This window comes from Nesoenas mayeri (assembly GCF_963082525.1).
Source record: "Nesoenas mayeri genome assembly, chromosome: 20".
Taxonomy (NCBI): Eukaryota; Metazoa; Chordata; class Aves; order Columbiformes; family Columbidae; genus Nesoenas; species Nesoenas mayeri.
In genome coordinates, this window is record NC_137569.1 from 9,607,253 (window position 1) to 9,626,975 (window position 19,723).

Below are 19,723 nucleotides of genomic sequence, written 5' to 3' on the forward strand. Positions count from 1 at the left end.
CACGCGGGTGATCGGTGTGTGCGGTTTGGTGACACCAAACCCCATCTTTTCTTTCCTTGGCGGTGCTGAGCGCTTGGGCAGCCTTGTCGACTCCGAGCTGGGACAGGTAGCGATGGGAATAGATGTGCAGCTGCTCCATCGTGGTGCTTCCAGTGACAGACTCTGATTCAAAAATACAGGGGAACAGTTTGATGATGGAAGGAGAGTCTTGCTCTCTGCTCTCAGCTGAAAATCCGTAGGAATGCTGGGTTACCCATGGTGATGAGGGGGACACGAGCAGCCGGGGAAGCTTTTTCTGCCTCCAGCACGATGTGCATAACGGTGCTTAACGGTGTGCTAGGGCTCCCTCATTTACAGGAGAGATCAATGAGCGCCTTCTCGTTAAACTAATGAAGCAGAGCCGAGAGGCGCTTTTCAGAGCCGGTGTCTCGGAGGAGCAGATCCTATTGCACCTGGATGAATCTTTTTAATTAAAAATAAGTTTTACCAGCATCTCCTGATGGAAACCTCAGCCCTGGTAGGTAATGATGCATTGGCACCTCCTATACAAACCGGCGTGCAGGACCAGGCTTAAGGCTGATTTAAAGCCTGTGGAAGGGGATGGAAGCGTTTCCATTTGCCTTTAGGGACTTGGCTCACACTTTGCAAGTGTAATTTGAAGTGGAGCCAGAACGTGGCCCGGGCTTCATTTCAGAGGGAATTTGGTTGAAGGCTTTTCATTACTGTAAGGGCTGCAGTGACTTTAAGGCTGCCCAGTGACTTACAGGTAAAATAAAATATCTTAACATGCTGATACGACTTGCAGAAGCAGCCCCTGTCCTGCGTGACCTTGCTAGAGCAGAAAAACACATAGAAGGCTCCACGGCTGCAGCAAATGGTTCAGAGAACTTTGGTGACAGCAATCTGGGAGCAATCAAGGTGGGATCTTCTGGCTTGATGCTTTGTTTCCATCACTTGTGATTGTGTGTGTTTACATGGAATCGCTATACTTGGCATTTTAAACTCGTACCAAACCCAGGGATGCTGATGAATTAGGCACTAATAATAATTGGTGTTGAAATCTCAACAGATGAATGAGAAGTGAGTCATAACGTCGTCATGACCTGAAGACGCAGCGCTGCTCCTTGTCTATTTTCTTCTGCATTATTCACTTTATACATTGCAGTTCCCAAAACTCATTATTTCTGTTCGGCTTTTGAAATGCATTTCACAAAAACCTGAAAAGCTTCCAAAGCTGAAGTTAAAAAATGCTCTACTTGATGAGAACGTTTTGTTTCACTAAATCTGAAATTTTGCTCTATTCACAGCTTTTATTTTTATTATAATTTATTATGAATTTTGAGCCTCACGCAAAACCAAAAATACAGACGCTCTCCATTCCGGTGAGCTCTAAATGAGGCTTGATCCATTATCTTGAAATGCTACATTTCCTTTTTGGCGGAATTCATTGTTATCACCATATTCCAAATTTTTAAAGAAAAAGTTTTTAGATGCTTTTGACTCATTGGTGTTTTCAGACATGGCCAGACCTTTATATGCTGAATTATCAGCAAATACCTATAAAGTAGAAGTGTGAGACACTTCACACCCGTGTCCTTTGCATTCGGGGTGCAGTAAAGTCTCCCAGAGCCAAACATCGTGTACGTGTCCCATGGAGCTATTCTTACAAACGTGTCTTGCACCTTCCCTCTGAGTTTTGTAGCCTCTGTCGTGCATTTGAAAGGAATAAAATACAAGTAGCTGCTTCAGCAGAAAAGTTATTAGTGCTGGTGTGCCCTTGAATAGCAAGCCTAGTATTGGGAGGCAAAAGCTGAAATGAGACATTTTCCATTTTATGATTTTTGTCTGTGGAGAAAGTCCTTTTAATCTCAGTTTAATGAAAGGCGGCTCAGGATGTGTGACTGAGTGGGCTCAGGAGCAAGAGGGGTTTCTTCTTTAGAGCAGGCAGAGTTTGGAACTGGCTGGGTAACCACCGTGCGCTTCTTTGTTTGTAAGTATATGATACTTTATTTAGATGAACAGCTTGGGAAATACTTCATGGTGGAAAAGGTGGTGGAATAAATGAGCTCAGTGACAGTTACATCAGGAGCATCCACCTTTTTCAGTCTCTCAGACCAAAATAGCTGAGAACAGTCTGGCCTCGTTAATTGTTTACTGTTAATGGGCGGTGCCTTTGATCGTCCTGCACTCCTGCTAAATGACAGGGGTTCTTTTTTCCACAGCACAGTCTTTCTCCAGAAACAGCGTTTTGAGTATATTGGTGAGAGCGCTGAAATAAGAGCGCTCACCTGTCCCACATACGTGTCCACCGGCTCTTCTGGGACCTGCTGTTGTCCTTCATTGGTGGCTCATTGACCTTGGTGAGGCACCAGAAGGCCCTACACAGCAGGTCCCCTTGTCCTGCCCATCCCTGGTGTATCACAGTGTTGTAACAGGTGACTTCCATATATTAGGCCAGCTGAGAGAGGGAGCAGGGGCGTCCCCTCCATGGACCGGGGAGATGTCTATCCATGGCCTGAGCTAGATGTCTATCTAAGCCAACGTGTACCAGGAATATAGATGACATCATGAAAAACTTGAAGCTTGCTGATTTTTGAGGGCATAATATCTGATGGCAAAACTGTTTTGTCCCCACAAGGTAGCATGATTAATACAGGCAGTCAATTTCCAGTTGTGGAAGCCACCTTCATGTCCCCTCACTGGGAGGGGTCAGGAGTGCTTGAGGAGCAGCCATGCTTGTCCTGGTCCAAAACGAAGGGCTTGTTGCCTCTGGCTGTTGGTGCCACCAAAGTCCTGTAGATGTGCAGCCCAGCCCGGGATGTCCTCTTCTGCTGAACTGCTTTGTTACAAAGGCAGCATGACCAAGCACAACAGGACCGTGCCGTGATGGGGCAGGTAATACTGTGCCATCCCAGCTGCACCCACACCACGGGGGCACCTGCTTGTCCATTTTTTCTTGGACATCCTTCATCTGCAAACTCTCTTCATCTTCATCCCATGAAAGTGCACTGCCCACGTCTCAGCTGCTCCCCGACACAGCTGATGTGGAGGAGCAGTTGTAGCACGGAGTGAAACTTGGCTGCATGAGAGAGCTGCTTACGTGAAATAAATTTATGTTCTTCCCTGGATTCTTTGCTCTCTGGTTGTAATTGAGGGATGGGAGAGGGAATAGAGTGACTATCAGCAAGTTTGCTGGTGACACCAAGCTGGGAGGAGTGGGTGACACTGGAAGCTGTGCTGCCATCAGAGACCTGGACAGGCTGGAGAGCTGGGCGGGGAGAAATGTAATGAAATATAACAATGGCAAGTGTAGAGTCTTGAATTTGGGCAGGAACAACCCCAGGTTCCAGTTGGGGAATGACCTATTAGAGAGCAGTGTAGGGGAAAGGAACCTGGGGGTCCTGGGGACAGCAGGGTGACCATGAGCCAGCACTGGGCCCTTGTGGCCAGGAAGCCAATGGTACCTGGGGTGAGTTAGAAGGGGGTGGTCAGTAGGTCAGAGAGGTTCTCCTGCCCCTCTGCTCTGCCCTGGGGAGACCACACCTGGAATATTGTGTCCAGCTGTGGCCCCTCAGTTCCAGCAGGACAGGGAACTGCTGCAGAGAGTCCAGCGCAGCCACCAAGAACCGTGCTGGGACACGGTTGTCACTGGAGAGTCCAAACTTAATGTCTTTATAATGCCAGCTTGTTGCCATAATTTTTACAGAACCACAGAGCAGAATTCATAACACTGCTGAGATGTCCCCAACAGAGCGGTGGAGACACAAAGGGAGCGGCTGGGGATGCACGTTGAGGCAGATGCCACCACATGGGGTGGCCTGAAGCACAGCCTAATTTTGACAGACTTGGAAAAGAGCGATTTTGACTTAAAGACGATTTTTCACAGTGAGAGGCTGTTTTGTGTGCTGTTCCAGGCTTCGGCTGAAAAATTAGAAATATTCTCCTTGGAGATGTCTGATTAGAATATAATCACCATTTTCCTACTTCTGGGTGCTTTTTGAGGCTCTCTGTTACAGAGAATGGTAATTGGTTTCTTTGTGTTGGAGTCAAATATCTGAGTGCATGTGTTCCTGAGTATGTATACATATAAATAAATGAAAACATCACTTTTTTTTTTATCAACGTACTTCATTTGGGGAAAAAAAAATGCCTTATGAGCTTTTTTTATAGCTCTCTAATAGCTGTTTGGGTGACAATCTGTCTGAAAGCAGCGTTGTGGGATCGTGTTGCTTCCATCGCTGTTATTTCTAATTGGCAAATCAAGGACAAGAGGAGTCAGGGAAGAGCGGATAAGGACTATTATTAAAATGCAATCTCAAAATTGGCCTGTGCTGAGTGAAATGTAGTGCTGAACCTTTTGCGGGGATTGAGGGTGTCGTTATTCTACAGAGGTTTTCTCTATTTTTTGCGCCATAAATTAATTAATGATTTTTAAAAGGAATGTAATATGAAAATAGAAACAAACGGGTATTAGATGATCTTAGGAAATGACTGTGCATTTAGGGGCTTAGAATTGAAATTCTTCAAATCTCTTAAATATTTAGTGAGACTTTTACACATATCAGGCTGAGGGAAAGCACAGGAGTGTGGTAACCACAGTAATACCAAATACATAAAATGCCGCCTATCAGATTGAACACATGAAAATGTTACGGTATGTTTTTACTGCTATCTCTGTTCTGCACACTTCATGCAAACTAAATAATATTAGTTCCTAAACTTGGTAAATAAATGAATGAGCTGAGTGTATGACCTGTTCAGAGGTGGTTTGGTTTGCTTTGGTCCAGGGAACTGAGATGACGCTTCCTGCAGCTAAGCAGGAACATTTTGGGAAGCGACTGTTCTCACCAACTTCCAGCACAGTTTAATTCACTCGAGAGATTCGGCTGTTCAGAAGAACCGTGTTTTTACAGCGCTTTTGTTGCACGTCCTGTAGCCTTATCCTTCGACACTTGGCAATATGCCTGTTGCCCAACTCTCTCCTCCTGATTCTCTGTTATAACTCTATTGAATATTTTCAGTCTGTGTGATCAGACCTTTATAGACTTGAAAGCGTTTGGTCCTTGTTCTGAGAGCCCCAAGCCATAGTTCATGTCCTTGTGCTTTATTTGCATGTTGTTTCTGCTAATGGCTTGAGGAATTATCTTAGTAGACGGGTAATCAAGAGCCAGCACAACATTAAGACCAATCATAAAAATAAGGTATACTCAAATTAGTTCATGTTTAGCCTGTTTAACAAGGCAGAGTATTTTATACTGCTTCCTACAAAGGGTGAAACGATGATCACTTTATTTGGTAAAATATGCATGGATGGCATGTAAAGGCATGTTTAAAGACTCAGGGATAGACTATGTAACACAGCAGGTTAAATAAGACAAGCAATCTCAAGTTTCTGCCGTGTTTCCTGACATTCAGATTTCAACACGATTATTAGCTTGCCATTCATCCACCCGTAAAGAGACACAGAGCTAAAAATAGAAGCATTCCCCTCCAGTAAATGACGGTGACTCAATAACTTCTCCATCAGTCTACACGCAGGAATAATCAAATGTACAGAAAGACGCTGGGATTTATAAATAACCAGTTAATGCTGAATTCTAGTGAAGAAATCCCAGAGAAACAAACAGAAAACAAATCCATCACCCAGAGACCTTTGATGTGTTTTTCACAAAGCTGGTGGGTAAGACACCTGCAATTATTTTCCAAGAAAAATGTGACTTCCTAAGAATTCAGAGTGGAGAAGCAGCGATTCCTCTTGATCGGTGAAATGTCCAAATTAAGCTGAAAGTGCATTGGCCAGCCGCTTTCCAGCAGTGTTTGCACATGGGGGACGTGAACTTTGGTCAACATGAGACATCGTCACGATCCAGGGGTGGGGTGAACCAGCTTGGCTTTCTCATCCCCCTCCAGAAGCATGAAGGTGTCATGGGCGTGTGAAAGCATTTGAGAAACAGCCTCAGTGACCTGTGCTGGGATAACATGAATTCGGGAGCAGATTGAGCACCATGCGATACAGCAGCAGAGCTACATGGGAGGTCCAGGCGCTGTTCTCGTGCACGTGTAACCTCCAAGCCAAGACACCAGCATCTTGAGGCCACATCTGCAGCACTGGGTCCAGTTTGGGCTCCCCAATTTAGGAAGGACAAGGAATTGCTGGAGAGTCCAGCGGAGGGACACAAAGATGCTGAGGGGTCTGGAGCATCTTTGTGCTGAGGAGACACTGAGAGAGCTGGGGCTGTTGAGCTGGAGAAGAGAAGCTGAGAAGGATCTGATCCATGGGATCAATAGCTCAGGGTGGGTGTCAGAGGATGGACCAGACTCTGTTCATGGTGCCCAACGGCAGGGTGAGGGGCAACGGGCACAGACTGAAACACAGGAGGCTGCATGTGAACATGAGCAGAAACTTGTTTGCTGGGAGGTGCCAGAGCCTGGCCCAGGCTGCCCAGAGCGGGTGTGGAGTCTCCTGCTCTGAGACATTCAAACCGCCTGGACCCACCTGTGTGATCTGCTCTGTGACCCTGCGTGAGCAGGGCTGGGCTGGGGATCCGCAGAGCTCCTGCAGCCCAGCCAGCCTGGGGTTCTGGGATCTCCTCTGCCATCGGCCTTCAGGCCTGCATTTGCAAAATTAAAGTTGTTTTTACAGTGCTCCTATGGAGCACTCCGTACGTCTTTGTTCCTAGGATACGTCCTTCATTCACAAAGGACTCGAGGAACCATTGTGTTTTGGAGCATCCTGGAAAAGAATGGGGACCAGGACCGAGCACATGCCAAGGGAGGAGACACCCTGGCATTGTCTGGGGATGTCCATGTCCCCAGCAGTTACTGCACTCCTGGTATGGAGGGGAAATGGAAAACTGCTCACAAAATGCAGCATACTGATGGTCCAAAAATCCCGGGTTTGTTTGATCAGCTCATTGCAACAGCCGCAGAAACAATTTTCAAAGTGTTAAGCAGTTAGGAACAATTACTGTCCATGATCCCCTTTGCCCTCAAAAATATACCGCGGCTATCAATGTGCTTTGCTGCTGTCTGCCTATTCCCAAGAAGCGTTATTCAAACAAAAGGGCTTTTGGCAGTCTGCCTGGTGTCAAAGGAGCCAGCCTGGCAGAAAGGGTGACCCAGGGGAGATCCACCACCCAGGAGGTGCCGAAGGCCTCTCCTGGGCTACACCAGCCTCAGTCTGTGCTGCCCTGATGAGCAGGGCTAGAAATAGCTGTGGGAGGGTTGGCCAAGCTCATGCCTTGAGGTTGGTAATGTCATAGACTCATAGAATCATTTCAGTTGGAAGAGACGCTCAGGATCTTTGAGTCCAAACAAGCATAACACACTCTTGGCACTGACCGTGTCCCTGAGAACCTCATGTCCATCTGTCCAACCCTCCAGGGATGGTGACTCCAGCACTGCCCTGGGCAGCCTGTTCCAATGCCCCACAGCCCTTTACAGGAAGTTTATTTTCCTAATATCCAATCATCAGTGCTATTAGCGCTTTACAGGTCTGGTTCGCTTGGAGGGAGCGACCCAGAAGATGTCTCTGGATGCCATTTGGGGCAAGCAGGAGGATGCTGCTGAGCATGGGGGCGCTGCTGCCTCCCTCGTATTCCCCTCCATGCACCCCGTGGAACAGGGACACCCAGGGCTGCAGGTGCCCATATGCAGCATTGCGACCCAGCCAGCACCCACCAAGCGGCAAAGGACGCGCACAGGTGAAGGCACGGAAAACAAAGGTTTGACGCATATATTATATATTAAAAAACCCTCGTTCCCCTCCCCAGCCTTCTGCAACCAGCCCTTGCTACGCCGTGGTGCCCATGTGCAGGGAACGTCAAACTGAAGGAGAATATTTTCAGCAGAAAACACTGATGCAGGAGCTGCATCCCCTGGGATGACAGTATAACTCGTATGTCCCTCATCTCTTCATGCCGCTGCAAGGGAATTCAGGCTCACCATCTGGTTTTTGCACAAAGAAGGTCGACATCAGAACAAAAAAAGAGGACTCCTGCAAAATGGGAGGCAAAACTGGGGCTGGTCCCTCACCCCCTTCCAGCCCCTGGCCCAGCACAGCACCTTCTCCTCTAATCCATCAGCATCGCCAGCTGAAAACCATACTATTCCTCCTTATCCCTTGGATATCATTAATAATAATAGCAACAGCAAAAAATAAGAAGGGACAGTGACTACCTTGGGTCCTGGACATGGCGTTCTAGCTGCAGCGCGGCACGACATCCACGATGAACACCGACAGCTCCCATTAAAGGATCCTGACTTTACGTGCTCGTAACGTTGCCAAATTTTAACTATTCAGACCGAAATATATCCTAGAACAGCTCGAGCCTGCCTGCAGTTAATGCAAAGAGACATCATGTCTAACGGTGTCAAGATAAGTCTGCAAGTTAAACTTTTAATCTCTGAATGTATTGTGACAGAAGGAAACAGAGGAAAAAAAACCCAACCTGCTCCTAACTTTCATTACACAAATTCCAGGCTTTTTCAGCTGATAACTTCATTTCTAAGGTGATTAGCAAAACCGTGCCTTAATTAGCAATAGATTTCCCATTTAACAGCTTTGCCTTATCTTCACCCCCCTCCTTTCTTTTAAAAGTAACTTCCTAGTTTAAGGGAAAAACACAATTACCCAGGGCAGCTAAAATAATAAGGAATGTATCAGAACAAAGACCTAAATAATAAAATCGAGAAACAGCAATAAAGGCAAAGAAATAATCATTTCTCCACATGCTCCCTCGTATGGTTCTGAGAGACGGTATCTCTCCAAATTAATCATTTCTCAGAAGAAACAACACGTACGGATACATTTCCAGCTCCAGATCTGAAGCCGTTTCTATCATTTCTGTTCCCGTTCTGGCCCTGCTCAGTCCCCCATCACCGCGGGAGGACGTCCCCAGGCCAAGCACAGGCTGTCACCTCCTTGTCCCCAAGATGGCAGAGCAGCATACGGGTCAGGAATGGGATGAAGAGAGAGGTAACGCAGAACCTGCCTGTGATTTAAGCATCCACAGCACACAGAAAAGGTGAAGTGTTGGCCTTACTACTTATGGTTTGGTCCGTACAGGTGTAATTCAGCAGTAGGACCTTTATCGCCTTCAGGGCAAGACTTGTGTGACATAGCGGGGAGAGACACGTACCACAGCAAGGCTATTAAATCCAAATTCTGGTAAATAAACACCTCCTCATTGTTAACTGATGGCTGTTAATGGAAGACAATCAGAGGTTGCATAACTCACACACAGCAAGCTAGATAATATTTTCCATTTTTACATATACTTACATAGATGTTACATCCCATATCCCCATTGCAGTGCTCCTTTCAAGCTATTGTGACCACCACTGTCTCATGTAACGATCACAGCAAGGACTTCAATAGAGATGTTAAGCTGAATTACATGAGGGTGAGTTAGGAAACCACATACGGAGGGGAAAAGAAAGAAAGGAAGGAAAATCAGCTCTCTCTGGGAACTTTTCACTTCTGCCGCAGTGGAACAGAGCATTCACCATCTCTGCGGGTGGACTCAAGCACTCCTTGAAGAGGATGGCTTTTTAATTAGGATGTGTGGATTTTTCACAGATCACATCAAGGGAGGACTGACAGTGCGAGGGTTTATACAAAAGCCGTGAATATACCACCGCTGAGGCCGTTTTGCTATAGCTCCAGCAGACGTGCAGTGTTGTACCTACAGCCAAGACCACCAGCCCGACCAAGAACTGCCACGAGGAATCTGAACACAACTCCATCCTGCACAACCCATAAATTATCTTGGAAACCATTATGAGGAAGAGAAAGAGACTCAATATCCTGCAGCTGAAACAGGAAAAGGAATTTCACTGCTAAAATGAAAATCTTTCTAATAAGACCATGGAAAACCTTTCCGAGAGGACGGGGGCCGAGCAGCCAGCTCAGGCGCAGTGTTCTTGTGCCACATCCTTCAAACATGATTTTTCAATGGACCATGTCCTATCCTGACCATCTCAGACCCTGTCTATTCAAGCAGAGGATGAAAGTGGGAGGAGAGGGCAATACTACATTTAAAGCAACAAACTCTTTATAGTTTTTGGCATTCCTTTACTCACATTTTATCCTCATGGCTGATACCACTTTGGACGGGTTCCTGTCTATCTTGTGCCAGACCAATAATAGGAATGTCTACGTTGTCCAAATGTCTTACCTTTCCTGCTGATGCCACTAAATTCATTCCTTTTATAACGGCCACTTAAAAATGCCAAATAAGAGTGGAACTCAGGTGCGCCATTCGCTCCTCAAATCCTCATCCTATTAACAGGTAATACCCACCATTTTCACCCTCTTAACTTGGCAAGGAACATAAATAGTTTAACATATTACATGCTGGAGACATTAGAATAAAGCTTCACGTCAGTGCAAAGCAGTGATTTCTCTGTGCTGCCTCTATTCAAGGAGAAGGATACGCAGGCACCGCAACTGCTTTCGCTCAAACTGGAGGTTTTTGTAATGAAAAATTTATGCCGTGCTTCTCCAACAAATGCAACACAACCTGCTCTAAATAGCGCATCATTCCCGGCTACAACAGGTATTGATTTGACTTTATCACCAGATAAGATACGTAAGGATGGGCTTGGTGGGAAGCTCCATTTCAAAGACTCCGATCACAAAGGACAGCAGGAGGGGGATTAGCTGTAATGACAACTGTCTGCGTCCTCTTGGCTTGGAAAAAACGCTGGAAAGAAGCATTTCACTTCTCAGTGCATCAGAACAGGTATTTTAATTTCTTCTGAATCAAACTATAGCAACCAGAGCGACTGTAGCTCTGTCATTTTAGCACCTCCAAAGAAAGAGAAAAGAAAAGTGGAACAGGATATTTTTAAATCCACATCTTGCAAGTGCTTGGTGGAACTGGAGAGATGCTCCCGCATCTGAACTCCCAGCCTTGGCTGGAGCTGGAGCCAAAATCTGCATCCCCAGCTCCCATATGGCCGAGACCCACATTGAGCGGAGCACAAAGTGCTGGAGTGGTTTGAAATGATCGCGGTGTAAATCTGGGTCTCTCCTAATAAGTTTAGTACTAAAATTCCTCAGCACTCTGATGTTATCTGTTCAGTCTTGGCAGCCTGACAAGTACTTGATTATCTTGTAATAGTATAATGCAAAGATTATTACCGACTCATAAAAGACAAGTGCCTTCAAAACAGCATCAACAATACCTGTAAGACCTTTCAGGAGATGAAGAACATGCTGGGCTTTGTACGCTTGTGGTACAGAAATTACCTGCAGGATTTGACCCTGAACTACTTGGAGGTTGCTCTTTTTTTTAAAGATTTTATTGCCAGTAGTGTACCAAAAGCATCTTGATCTCATTTTCCTATTATCATTTCTGTCAAAGCTGTAAAAATAAAACAGCCTAAATAGTTCAACAGAATTTTGATCTATTTTTCATGCAAAAAAAGCCTTTGGAGAAAATGATCTGTAGACGGTTCTTCGGACTAACAGGATTCCGTGTGGGAGCGGCAGGAGGAGGAGGAAGGTGCCGTGTATCATTTTAACCAAAAGAGGCAGCTCTGAAAGAGAATTATTTATGCAGAGAGAGGCAGGCGTGTGATCGAGCAGCTCCTGAGCTGACAGCATCGGCTCCACCGAGCTCTTTCTGTCCTCTTAACTCCAGTACATCACAACTGCGGCTTTTGTGATCTGTAATTATGGATGTCGTCTCATCAGCTGCCGATGGAGAAGGCGCTGGGATGGAGCTGAGCTCCTCTGTCCGTGTTCGTCGATGGATACGATGGAATGTGGCTCAGCCCGTCGTCTCTGCCGAAAGCTGCTCAAGTTGCTCATCAAAAAAGAGCAGCTAATGAAGTTAAAACTAGAGCATGCGAATACAGAGAGAGGAAACGTATGCGGCGTCTGTGTGTGTTATTTGGTGTGAGTGCCTGTGACTGTGAACAGACACGTACACACATGAGGTATTTTACGCCTTGTCAGCGCTCTAAACCAGACTGACAACGTTTCCTCAGCTCTCCCATGTTTTTGCCACGGTCTCTCTCATTCATTATGCTTAGAAAAGATGATCAACAGCAGTGTTGAAACAAACTGTCAGGTGTATCTAAGGCTCTGTACCTCAGTTTTAGATCTTCTTCTTCTTAAGAGGAGCTTCAAAGGGTCCTACCCGTCCCTGGTGCACAGAGCTCACTCTGCCAACCACTGCTGGATGTCTCTGAACCACAGGTATAGATTTATATATTCATAGAATTGGATCATTGTTTTGGTTGGGAAAGACCCTTAAGATAATAAAGTCCAATGGTTCCCCCACCCCTGGCACTGCTCCATGTCCTGAGAACCTCATGTCCGTCTGTCCAGCCCTCCAGGAATGGTGACTCCAGCACTGCCCTGGGCAGCCTGTTCCAATGCCCCACAGCCCTTTGGGGAAGAAATTGTTCCCCACATCCAACCTCACCCTCCCCTGGCGCAACTGGAGGCCGTTTCCTCTGCTCCTGGCGCTTGTTCCTGGGGAGCAGAGCCCGATCCCCCTGGCTCCAAGCTCCTTTCAGGCAGTTCAGAGATCAGAAGGTCTCCCCTCAGCTCCTGTTCTCCAGCTGAACCCCCAGGTCCCTCAGCCGCTCCATCACACTTGTGCTCCAGCCCCTCACCACACCATGAATTTTGTTGCTCAGAACTGATGTCCGGAAGACTTGGAGGGAGCCACCGCAAAACCTATTTTCCTAGTCCTTCCGAAAGCAAGATCACTGCCCCAAACACTGGCTGTCTTCTCAGTAATAACCTCTGGGCAGCTCGGGCGTGGTGAGCAAAATCTGGAACCGAGCTGTTGTCTGGCCTTGGTTTTAGTGGGGAAGAAGTATCTGCCCGTTTCAGCAAGGACCGATCCTCGCCTGCCGGCTGCCGCGTGCTCCTGCCCAGCGCTGCTGCAGACAGACTTAGTCTGTGCAAGTTTGAAATGTTAAACTAAGATCCAAACCAGATGGCCAGAGACCAGGGCCATGCTGTCATATTTTTGCTATTCACTCTGCCATCTGCTTATTTTCTCGGGCAGCGTTAAAATCCTCTCTTCAGTGGAGCCGTCTCATACTTTGAAATAATGAATACTTCGCAACTCAAAGCAAGTATGAAAGTTTAAAGCCTGAGGAATTGCTGTGGCTCTGAAGCTATCATCAGCAACACCACTTGATAGCTGATTGTCACAGGCAGCGTTCAACCTCTGCTAAAAAACTGTGTTAAAATTCCAGTACATGTGTGAGTAAAACATTGTGCAAAGGCGCTCTGAGATTAATAACCTGCTCATCTCAACGTGGTAGGCACCATCATCTGTTGAACACCGCTCCTTCAAGTCTGGCCAACTCCTGAAATATTTCCCATCAGGACAGAACACCCGCCGAGCTGTGATTGCAAATTTGGAAACTCTGTCTTTGGGGCCAGCGTTTCGGGTGATAACTGTGACACAGCTGCTTGATCCATCCATGAAACACTCCGAGACCGTGGAACTATCCTGAGGGCCATCCATCTGGACTCTCTTTCATCTTCAGCAGTTGCCAGAGCAGGCAGCCAAGGCTCGTACTCACCGTTAGATGTTGGTTTAATGAAGATCACAGCGTTTCCTTGACGTGGTCATACTTTGGGTGCATGGCCACTGACTTCAGAGGACTTGAGCTTGCTCGTGGCAGCCAGAAATTCAACCCTTCAACTAGTGCACAAAGGCGATATAGCCAAGAGGACTGAGTAAGTGGGGACAGATCTGGAAGCAAAAATGTCGTTTTTTTCCTCCTGTTATACACAGCACTGTTTGAAAACAGAGCTTCATTCCTATTTTTATGAATAATAGTATTAACACTGCTCCTGTACAGTCTCATCTTCATAGTAAGAGACATTAAGTCCTGCCGTCCCTAAGATCAACTCCCATTGTCTTTCCCAGAGCTGGGATTTCAGCCTCTCTCTCTAACCAGCAACAGCAACAGTGTTGTGTCAAACACGGGAAGGATTCACATGGTTTTGATGGGGACACATCTGCACACCCGCATGTTACATCCTCCACATTACCAAGAGCCTTGTGTTGATGGCATGAAAAAGGCAAAAGTATCTTGGTCAGTTCACGCTTTTCCCTGTCTGCAGGGAATTTACATGTTTGGATTATTTATAATAATTAAAGAATCAGAGTGTACCTTAAGAAAATACTCCAGATCTGCTGCGAAAGCTGCTTGCACGAGCCCTCCCAGCGAAGGCAGAACCTATGGACTGCAGCACTGTTTAGGGTGACCCAGCCCACACGAACAAGGGCATCTTTGGTCACAGCTCCATTAGGAGATCTGAGATGACATGAACGTCCAGAAGAGCAGCAGTAACCCTTCCCCACACACATCCACCTCTGCCTATGGCAAACAGGGCATCAGCTGTGCTCGTGGATCCACCACTGCTGTAGGAAAGTGTCCTTCACGGCTGCCCAGAAAGCAGCTTGCCTCACATTAAGTCCTCATTACAAACTATTCCTTCAGTCCCCAGGACCAGAGTAGAGATCAAGTGGGTTTGAAATCCTCCCTCTGCTGCTCGCAGAGCTCGTTCCACCTGGTTCCCCATTCCCCAGGACCACATTTTGATGCTCTCCTCTTCCTGAAAGCGCAGCCACAAAATATCTCCTTAATTTCTCTCCGTTTACCTTGGGGTCTGGTCACAGCACGGCCGCCGCTTTGCGGAGCATCACAAGTAACGATTTTCTGCGTAGCGAACACCGGCTGACTGTTGTGCTCGGTAAATTGCACATTTTCAGCGTGATTTCGTGGCAGCGGGACCCAAACGCAGCCGGAGCTCCGCGCTGTCCCCAGGGGACTCTGCTGTCACAAGGGGCATCACAAGCTGCTGTATCGGGATGCCTTTCTGAAACAAGGGACATCTCAGAGGGTGTCTGGCCCTGAACACTGAAGGTGAAGCTACACACACAGAATTGCTGCAAATCCATCACGCAACAGGCTGCGCTTAGCAGGTCCAGGTGGGAGCTCTGCGTAAAAGATAAACCACATGGACACACAACTGCTTTGCTGTTTAGGCATTTGTGCTGACAAAAAACCTGAAATATCCCCAATTCTTTATTTTTCTCCTGCTGATGTACATAGTACATAGTCCAAGAAGTATCTTAGGGAGCGGAGAGGCTGTGAGCATCCCAGGGCTGCCTGCTCCCTCCTATGAGCACCTTACAGTGAGTGCTGGCTCTGGCACTAATTTGATTTCAAACTGGCTTTATTAATGTGAACAGGAAAAATATCCCTTCTCTGCTCAGCTCCCACAACAAGAGCATCCACCGGGACCACAAGAGGTTGTGGAGCCCCCGTTCTCTGACCAGGACTGGGCAGGTCCTGGGAAAGCTGCTCCGACTCGGAAGCTCGCCCAGATTTGAGCCCTCCAGAAGTCCCTTCCAGCCTGAATTATTCTACAAGTCCTGTGGAGAGATGCTTAAGACAGATGTTTGGAGGTCACAGCGAGGACATCACTGGGCTGGGGTAGAGAAAGTGTGAATTACTGTCTTGGTTCTTCCGCTAAGCAGCTTGACAAGTTATTTCTGTGCTGTCTGTCTGTGTTCTCTCGTTTTCCAACTTGTGGAATCTAACTGAGATACAATCACATGAAGAGAGAGGTTGTCACAACTCGTGGGGATTGTTCCCAGTGCAGTGGCAGTTTAACCTTGGCTGAGGCCCCTTCAAGATACCATATTATAAGGAATTATATATATAAGGAATTATATTAGGAATATTTTGAAGTTAAATGTCTACAACAGTGTTTTTCAGATGTTTCTAATCTCCAAGTCCTGTGAATTTTCCCAGGTGAGGAGAAGAACCCTTCAAAAACTTATCCAAGTTAGGTTACAGTGCATTATTTATGAACATTTTGTCCTATCCTTTTCACAGACACTGTAAAATAATTCTTGGACAGCCCGTGTCCACAAATACCAGACTAAAAACCTGGTTTGAGGTGTTTTCTGGGTTGCTTAGAGCATGGAGGAGATGGGACCATCCATCGTGTGATTGTGCTAGATGAGACAACTAGACACGGGAGAGGTGGAGCAGGGTCTGTATTCCTGGACTGATTGTCCTGTTAGTTGCAGTATCTGACGGGATTGTAGATGTATTTGCTATGAACATGAGAAATCTACCATGTCTCAGGATTGCAGCCCAGGTGGACATGTTCACGTGGTTTTTTGGATGTCACAGGAACAGAAAGTCCTCACCGGGCCGCACGTGAAGGAGCAGTTTATTCCAAGGCCATGGTTTCCTCCTCCGCACAGGGATGCCGACAGCGTTTCCCATGGGATAGGGCTCAGCTCCCATTGTTACCAGCAGAAACGTTTATAAATGCCTTGTAAAACCAGATTCTTTTTAATTTATCGTGACAATTTAGGCTTTATTTAGGAGATAGAAATGTGGTCTCTCATTCCATAAGTGCCTCTTTTAAATTATGTTTTTATTGATCTCTCTGGAGTTGACTTGTGGATATGTATATAACACTTTGCACAATGCCCAACACTTTCTCCGTCAGATTATTACAATATGTGCATTTCAGGGTAGTTTATACACTATTCCAGAAAGCTAGGAAAACAGTCTACCATAAAGCCACGTGAATTTTTGAACTAAATCACAGAAAGACAATATTGCATCTTAACTGCTAGAGGCAAGCTTGCTGAAAAATGACATTTTAATTACGTCGCGGTTTTTACATTTGAAAAATAATTATTCTGGTCTGAAATCAGGACAAAAACCTAACAAATGCCCAAAGCTACAGGTGGTGCTGGGGGTCTTCCAGGACTGGCTGTTTGATGCAGTGTTGTGGTTGAACCCACCAGCTTTGGGAGCACCCGAGGGATGAGCTCGATGCTCCCATTTGAGAAACTAAAGAACTGAGCAGGCGAGAAACACAATTTGTGTCAAACTATTGCCTTGAGAATACTCCTTTAAAAACCATTATTTCTTTCTCTAGAACTGCCTTGCTCACTTCTTGTTTGGCCAGCACGTGGCTGGTTGCAAAACTTGGAGGAGACCTTGTGAGACAAGAGTGGTTGTGGCTGGGCAGGGGGGACGAGCATGTTCTTCATCTCAGACATCAGCTCTGGAGGCATGAAATTATATTGAAAAGTGTTCAGAAAGGTCAAACGGCAAAACAGGGGTAAAACGGGAATTTTGTTGCGATATGTTTATGCACAAGCTAATAAACGGGGCTCTGATTTTAGGGTGTGCACTCCTGTGTTTTGCAGCAATCCCACTGAGAGCAGCACGAGTAGCAGCATCACCCCAAGGGTAATCCCGGCTGCACCCCCTGCGCTCATGTCCCACGTTGGGTGGGCTGAAATCACAGTTTAGAGATTAAAAAGGGGCACCCGATACAGCCAGGAAGCTCCTTGGGGTGTCAGGAGAGGGGATCGAGCGGGGTCGGTAAAATTTCAGGAACACAGATGGGATAAAAGGTGGTGAGCCTGGAAGAGATCCCAGAAACGATGGGTGTTACAACAACTGTGCACGGTGATAATGAAGAGCAGACTGCAAAATAGGGGAAACTGGGATTATTAGGGCTGTTTGGCATATGTGTTTGTAACGATTGCCTGAAGTCCTGGTGTCCTGGACGCACATGTTCAATTTAAGATAAATAACGTCTTGGCGAAGACAAACGGGGAGGGAAGAACGCAGGTATGGCGAGTCTTTCTGTGAATTCCCTCTCCATATGATAAAAAGAAGATCTCAAAAAATTTCATTAACTTGTAAACTGTGAATTAAGGGAATTTTAAGCAGCATGTGAAAGAAAAATAATGAACAAATGTTTTCAAGTGGGAGAAATCTGTCCCTGCCATATGTTTCACTGACTCATCTCTTCTGCAAGAGGAGATCTCGCAATTGTTTCAACTATTCCAGTCTCTAATGCTTTTTATTTAGTGGCAACATCACTGTAAACACAGCAGCCAGTCCTACGATGCGTTAATACCATGTGCACGTGGATCTCGTTCCTCCGATGTCAACACGTTTTGCTCCGGGCACACTTTAAACTCTCCCGGTGTGTCTCCATTGAGCAAAGGCCAAACCTGGCCATGGGTTTCCATCTGCCACCTAAATTATCATAGAATCATTTTGGTTGGAAAATCCCCTCAAGATCATCGAGTCCAACCAGAACCCACCCCTGGCTCTGCCCCATGTCCTGAGAACCTCATGTCCGTCTGTCCAGCCCTCCGGGGATGGTGACTCCAGCACTGCCCTGGGCAGCCTGTTCCAATGCCCCACAGCCCTTTGGGGAAGAAATTGTTCCCCAGATCCAATCTGAAATGTAACCACTTCACAGTTACCGGCTTTATAAAAGCTTGCAGAAGACTTTCCCCTCCAGGGAGGGTGACTCCAGCGCTGCCCTGGGCAGCCTGTTCCAATGCCCCACAGCCCTTTGGGGAAGAAATTGTTCCCACATCCAACCTCACCCTCCCCTGGCGCAACTTGAGGCCGTTTCCTCTGCTCCTGGCGCTTGTTCCTGGGGAGCAGAGCCCGACCCCCCTGGCTCCAAGCTCCTTTCAGGCAGTTCAGAGATCAGAAGGTCTCCCCTCAGCTCCTGTTCTCCAGCTGAACCCCCCAGGTCCCTCAAATTTGGGGATTTTTGGTAAGTCCTCGCTCTTGATGTACAGCCCATCCATCCATCCATCCATCCATCCATCCATCCCCACTCCGTGCTGCTGCATGTCTGTGTGTGAGCAGCGCAGAGAAAGGGGCGCTGACCTGCTCTGCGGGGAGAGATTTGTCCCCTTCCAGACAGGGCAGTTAGTATTATAATAATACCAAATAATATCTTGAGTTTCTGCTCTCTCTGCTGGTGGCTGCTGATCTGTTTAAGCTAAGCCTGTAGCCTTGTGCAGTTATAGAGAGCAAGAAAGTGATATGATGAGCGATAAGCGTGATGGGATGTGAGAAAACTCAAACCCCACCACGTCATTCTTTTTAATTTCCCTGTGCTGACGGCGTCGTGCGGTTGCGTTGCAGGTGTGGCTGTGCGGCGGCAGCATGGAGGTCCTGCCCTGCTCCCGGGTGGCTCACATCGAGCGCAAGAAGAAGCCCTACAACAACAACATCGGGTTCTACACCAAGCGCAACGCCCTGCGGGTGGCCGAGGTGTGGATGGACGACTACAAATCCCACGTCTACATTGCGTGGAACCTGCCGCTAGAGGTACGGCTGTTGCACCTTATCCTAAATCTTCACTTTATTGGGTTAAAAATTTGAATTATAGAGGATTTGGTGCCCCTGGGTGAAAGATAAGCTTAAATACCCCAGGTCACATCCCCAGCTGTGGAAGTCAGCAGACCTCCCTCAGCTTTGATGGAGATGCTGCGAAGCCTGCAGACTTGGGAGGAATTCCTGCAGTTCACATCAGCCTTTTTATTTTCATTTCTAAAAATTAAACCTGGATTGTAGTGTTTATCTCCCTGTGGAGTGTTTACATGGCATGAATTTGTGTCATTACGCTGCTCTGCAGATGGAGTCTGTCTGTAGAGGTGGTTGGCAGAAGATTATTAATATCAGCATCCGTGAAGATTTCCCTGCGGCTCGGGCAGGTCTGTGTTACGTGCAGCCCAGCGTGGGTTTCCGAGCTCCAGATGCTGTCGCTGCTATTTGCTGCAGACGGTGTGTGGTCCAGGGGCCTGGGCCGTTTGCTTTGCCAGTGCTGGGGAAGTCGAGGCAGTCAGCGCTTAGAAATCATATTCAGAGATAAAGGATGGGA

At 47.0% G+C, this 19,723-nt stretch overlaps 1 protein-coding gene across 1 annotated transcript in view; it reads left to right on the top strand.

The window, feature by feature from the left end:
* The window catches only part of GALNT17 (polypeptide N-acetylgalactosaminyltransferase 17), a gene marked incomplete at both ends in the record, with an annotated part of 202,446 nt that overhangs the window by 166,292 nt on the left and 16,431 nt on the right, over positions 1-19,723 (top strand). Inside the window, one exon of the mRNA XM_080357078.1 lies at positions 18,985-19,170. Within this exon, the coding sequence (XP_080213204.1) occupies positions 18,985-19,170 (186 nt within the window). The remainder of the gene's footprint in view (positions 1-18,984; positions 19,171-19,723) is intronic.